Source organism: Pteropus alecto, unplaced genomic scaffold, assembly GCF_000325575.1.
Source record: "Pteropus alecto unplaced genomic scaffold, ASM32557v1 scaffold88, whole genome shotgun sequence".
NCBI lineage: Eukaryota > Metazoa > Chordata > Mammalia > Chiroptera > Pteropodidae > Pteropus > Pteropus alecto.
The window spans coordinates 11,504,352-11,509,617 of record NW_006494611.1 but is presented as its reverse complement, the minus strand read 5'-3'; the positions used below and the strand labels follow the sequence as shown (position 1 = coordinate 11,509,617).

The following is a 5,266-nucleotide window of genomic DNA, read 5'->3' as shown; positions in this document are numbered from 1 at the left end:
CTGGCCAAACTGGGACAATCTGAATATCAAAATTAGTACCAAAATTGAAGAACACTTTAAATAACTAAAGATCCATGAGTCTATAGACACACTCGGAAAAAGAGAGAATGAGAAAGAGAAAAGGAAAGCTCTTCTCCGAAGAGCTAATAAAGATTAAATAACAGAATTAGAAACACCACTATTTTTAATACCCAGTGTAATCATAGATTCCAGCAGGATTATCAATAGATGCTAAAATTATCATAATATTACACAATCTCCCTGCAGGTTACCCACTGTTGCAAATGAAAAAAAAAAAAATGTACCTTTATAACTGAGATATGTGGCGGCTAGCAAAATTAGCATCACTAAGAGTGAGACAATTCTGTGCCTCCTAATGTGATGCAATATGATGCCATATGATATACACAAACAACACCTATGAAGTATCTTTGCCAAAATTGCTTAACCTGAATCTAATCAAGCCTCTAAACCTAACTTGCAGTTTACAGGAACTATATAGAGGGGCATAGAGGAACAAGTTAAATGACTTTGAGAAGACAATAAGACAAATTCAGAATGTGTAATATTTTATAACACAGTTGGTCTGAATGCGTCAACAAATCAATGACATGAAGAAAAAGCATGATTGTTCCAGATTAAAAGTGACATAATAATCAAAACAATACATAAACCTTAACTAGCTTATGATTAAAAAAAAACAAAGCAGCTATCAAATACATTCTTACAATTGAAGAAATTTGAATTTGTACTGAATATTAGCTGATATTAAATTCTTGTTAATTATCTTAAATGTGATAATGGTATTATGATTTTTAGAATATTCTTATACTTAGGAGATGCATATTAAGTATTTAGGGTAAAGTGTCATGATGTCTGCAATTTACTGTCACTGGTTCAACCAAAAAAAAAGTATAACTATATACAGAGAGATAAAACTGAACGTTTGCTGAATCTGAGGGAGAATTATATGAGTATTCACTGTTTTACTCTTTGTACTTTTCTCTATATTTAAAGTTTTTCATAATAAAGTTTTAACAAGAATCTTATGACAAAGACATTATGATATCTATAGTTTAATTTTTAACTTGAAAAAATATAAAGCACAGCTCAAGATCATAAGTAATTTCCTCCAAACAAGAATACGACAGAAGCCACACCACAGCTTCACCTTCGTCTTGTTTGCACACACTAGAGGGACTCTGCTGCTGGCCTTGAAGAATTAAGCTGCTATGATATGAGTGAAGAAACAAACTGAAGGAAAAACAAATTAAAAGGAACCAGAACTAGCCAGAGCAACTAGGCAAGAAATATAAGTAAAAGACACTCAAATTGAAAAGGAAGAAGTAAAATTATATCTGTTCACAGATGATATAATCTTATATGTAGAAAGCCCTATGGATTTCGCAGTAAATTATTAGAACAAATTCATCAAAGTCGCAAGATACAAAGTCAATGTTCAAAAATTGGTTAAATATATAATAAACAACACGAAAAGGAAATTAATAAGACAATTCCATTTACAATAGCCTCAAAAAGAATAAAATACTTATGAATTAATTTAACCAAAGCAGAGAAAGATTTATATAATGAAAACTATAAAACATTGCTGAAAAAAATTAAAGACATAAATAAATGGATAGACATTATATATGCATTGATTGAAAGACAATATTGTTAAGATGTCAATACTACCCTAAGTAATCTACAGGTTCAATATAAACCCTATCAAAATCCCAGTGATGGTTTTTGCAGAAACAGAAAAAGTCATCCTAAAATTCATACGGAATCTCAAGGTATCCCAAATAGCCAACAAATTTAAGAACAAAGCTGAAGGACTCCTATTTCCTAATTTCAAAATTTACTACAAAGCTTTAGTAATTAAACATTGAAGAAATACATGAAAACAAACATAAGACCAATGGAAGGGAATTGAGTCCAGAAAGAAATCTTCACTCATATGGTCAAATGATTTTTAACAAGGGTACCAAGATTATACAATGGGGAAAGGACAGTCTTTTCAACAAATGGTGCTAGAAAAACTGGTTATCCACATACAAAAGAATGAAGTCAGATTCTAACCTAACATTATATATAAAAATTAACTCCAAATGGATTCATAACTTAAACTTAAGACCTGAAATTATAAAACTCTGAGGAGAAAGCAAAGGACAAAAGCTTCACAACACTGAATTTGGCAATGATTTCTTCCATCTGGCACCAAAGGCACAGGCAACAAAAGAAAAAAGAGACAAAAGGGACTTGATGAAAATTTGTAAATTTTGTGCATCAAGACACTATCAACGATTGGGGGTGGGGTGAGTATTTAATGGGGACAGGCAGTCAATTTGGAAAGATAGAAAGTTCTGGAGATGATGGTGGTAACAGTTGCACAATACTGAATGTAATGCCACTGAATTACACATTTAACAATGGTTAACATTGTTTAAAAAAAAAAAAGACACTGTTAACAGAATAAAATGGCAACCCATAGAATGAGAGGAAATATTTGCGTATCACATATCTGAAAAGGGATTAATATCCAGAATATATAAAGAGCTAAAATTCAACAACAATAAAACAAAAAATCTAATTAAAAAATGAGTCAAAGACTTGTATAGCCATTTCTTCAAAGGTAATATACAAATAGGCAGCAAGCACATGAAAAGATACTCAACATCACTAATCATTAGGGAATACAAATCAAAACTACAATGAGATTGTAGTTTTGGTACCACTTTATACCCAGTAGCATAGGATGGATGGATGGATGGATGGATGGATGGATGGATGGATGGATGGATGATAGATAGATAGATAGATAGATAGATAGATAGATAGATAGATAGATAGATAGGAAGCAGGAAATAATAACAAGTGTTGGTGAGGATGTGAAGAAATGGGAGCCCTTATGCACTTCTGATGATAATATTAGATGGTACAGCTACTATGAAAAACAGTATGGCAATTCTTCAAAAACTTAAAAATAGAATTCCCAAAAGAATTGAAGCCAGAGTCTCAAAAAGATATTTGTTTTTCAGTATGGAGGTTCCTCAAAAAACTAAGAATTGATCTACCATACAATCCAGCAATCCCTCTACTGAGTATTTACCCCAAAGACTTAAAAAATCATATCCATAAAGATATTTGCACACCAATGTTCATAGCAACATTATTCACAGTGGCCAGGACATGGAAGCAACCAAAGTGTCCTACAATAGATGACTGGCTAAAGAAGCTGTGGTACATATATACAATGGAATATTACTCAGCCATAAGAAGAGATGAAATATTGCCATTTGCGACAACATGGATGGACTTCAAGATAATCATGCTAAGTGAAATAAGCCAGACAGAAAAAGTTGAAAATCACATATCACTTATATGTGGGATATAAACCTAAAAGCAACAAAGGAATAGGACAAACAAACAGAGACTCATGGACATGGTCTATAGACTAGTGGTTACCAGAAGGTAGGGAGTGGGGGAGGAAAGGGGAGATGGGGTAAAGGGGGTCAAATTTAGAGGGGTAGGAGGAGGGTGAAGTGGGTAAAGGAGATCAAATATACTGTAGCTGAAGGAAACTGGACTTTGGGTGGTAAATACACAATAGAATATACAGATGTTAAATTATAATGTACACCTGAAAATTATATAATTGTATTAACCAATGTTACCCCAATAAATTTAATTAAAAAAAAGAGATTTGTTTTTAAAGATAATACATGTTCATAGTAACATTATTCACAAGAGCTAAAACATGAAAGCAACCCAAGTGTCGATGGATGAATGGATAAGCAAAATGTTGTATAGACACAAAATGGAATATCATTCAGCCCTAAAAAGGAAGGAAATTCTGACATATGCTACAACATGGATGAACCTTGAAAACATTAAGGTGAAATAAGCCAATCACAAAAGGCAAATTCTGTATGATTCCATTTCTATGAAGTATTTAAGAGCAGTCAAAAATCATGAGAAAGAAAGCAGAATGGTAGCTGCTGGGGCCAACGGGGAAAGGAAAATGGAGAGTTATTGTTTAATATGTATAGACTTTCAATCTTGCAAAATGAAGAGTTCTGGAGATGGATGATGGTGATCACTGCACAACAATATGAATGTTATTAATGCCACTGAACATTTAAAAATGGTTAAGATGGTAAAGTTTGTCATGTGTATTTTACCGTAATACAAAAAAAATTTGAAGGGAAAAAAAAAAGGAACCAGACCTGGATGGCCTTAAAACTTCTCAGCCTTTCCAGATGGCAAAAGATACTAAGATTAAGAAATTCACTATGAGGAAAGGACACTCTAATGAAAAGGCCAAGGGTATAACTGTGCAACATTTTGCTAAAATCTTACAAACACCAATAGGTCAGAATATCCAGTCATACAAAAGGCCCTTTCAAGAGAGTAAAGGTATGTCTCACATATCTTTTCAATCAAACCAGAGGGCACCTAGGAAGCGTAAAGGTATGTATGGTTCCTTAGCCTTCTCAGCAGGAGATCGGGTAGAGAAGGGGCTTATCTTCAAAATATTTGTATATGTGGCTTTTGTCTAATGGAGTGAATCCCACTGAAATCCACAGAAGACCCACAAAGTTCGTGAGAAAATTATGTTGGCAGAAACATTGTTTGGACTAAAAACAACAGATAGTACAAAATGAAAGGAGGCTGTCAGACCCTCAAAAGTCTACTGGCAGGAAGCAGACAGGATAAAACTACTCAGCAGCCAACATATATTGCCTTTCATGAAAAAGGAAGGATAACCCAGATGGTGAAGCCAATTACTCAGGGAGGCACAGCGCTACTCAGCTTCCAGGTACTTTCCTATATTCCTCTCCACCTTGGTTGTTCGCTCTGAGTTTGCCATTGTCTAATCTGCTTCCCAGTCCCAGTCAGGGACCTTTCTTATCTAGTCATCAGTCATCTCTACAGCCCTGCTTAGGATCCTACCTTGTTCCATTCTCCTGGTCCAATTATCCCCCAAATCCCATCCCTTACCTACCTTAAAAAGTTTCTGGGAGTGTTTAATCATAAAAGCCATCCCGTTGTTTAACTTTGTGATATTCTCTTGAAGGTCATTTGCAGTGACCTATTCAGAGGAAAAGAAACCAAAAAAGAGAAATTAAGAGCTGAAAAATGGAAGGGAGACACTCCATTTACTTACCAACAAGCTTATTCTTTAAAAGGTATGATCAAGTTTCTGTCCCTAACAAAGGTGCCTCTCATACAATGTTTAATTCTAGAAAGGCTTTTTGGTTCA

General features: G+C 34.1%; 1 protein-coding gene across 1 annotated transcript in view; it reads right to left on the bottom strand.

The window, feature by feature from the left end:
• Positions 1–5,266, bottom strand: part of ARHGAP19 (Rho GTPase activating protein 19) — a 25,225-nt gene that overhangs the window by 13,446 nt on the left and 6,513 nt on the right. Inside the window, exon 5 of the mRNA XM_025042320.1 lies at positions 5,009–5,095. Coding sequence (XP_024898088.1) covers positions 5,009–5,095 — 87 coding nt within the window. The remainder of the gene's footprint in view (positions 1–5,008; positions 5,096–5,266) is intronic.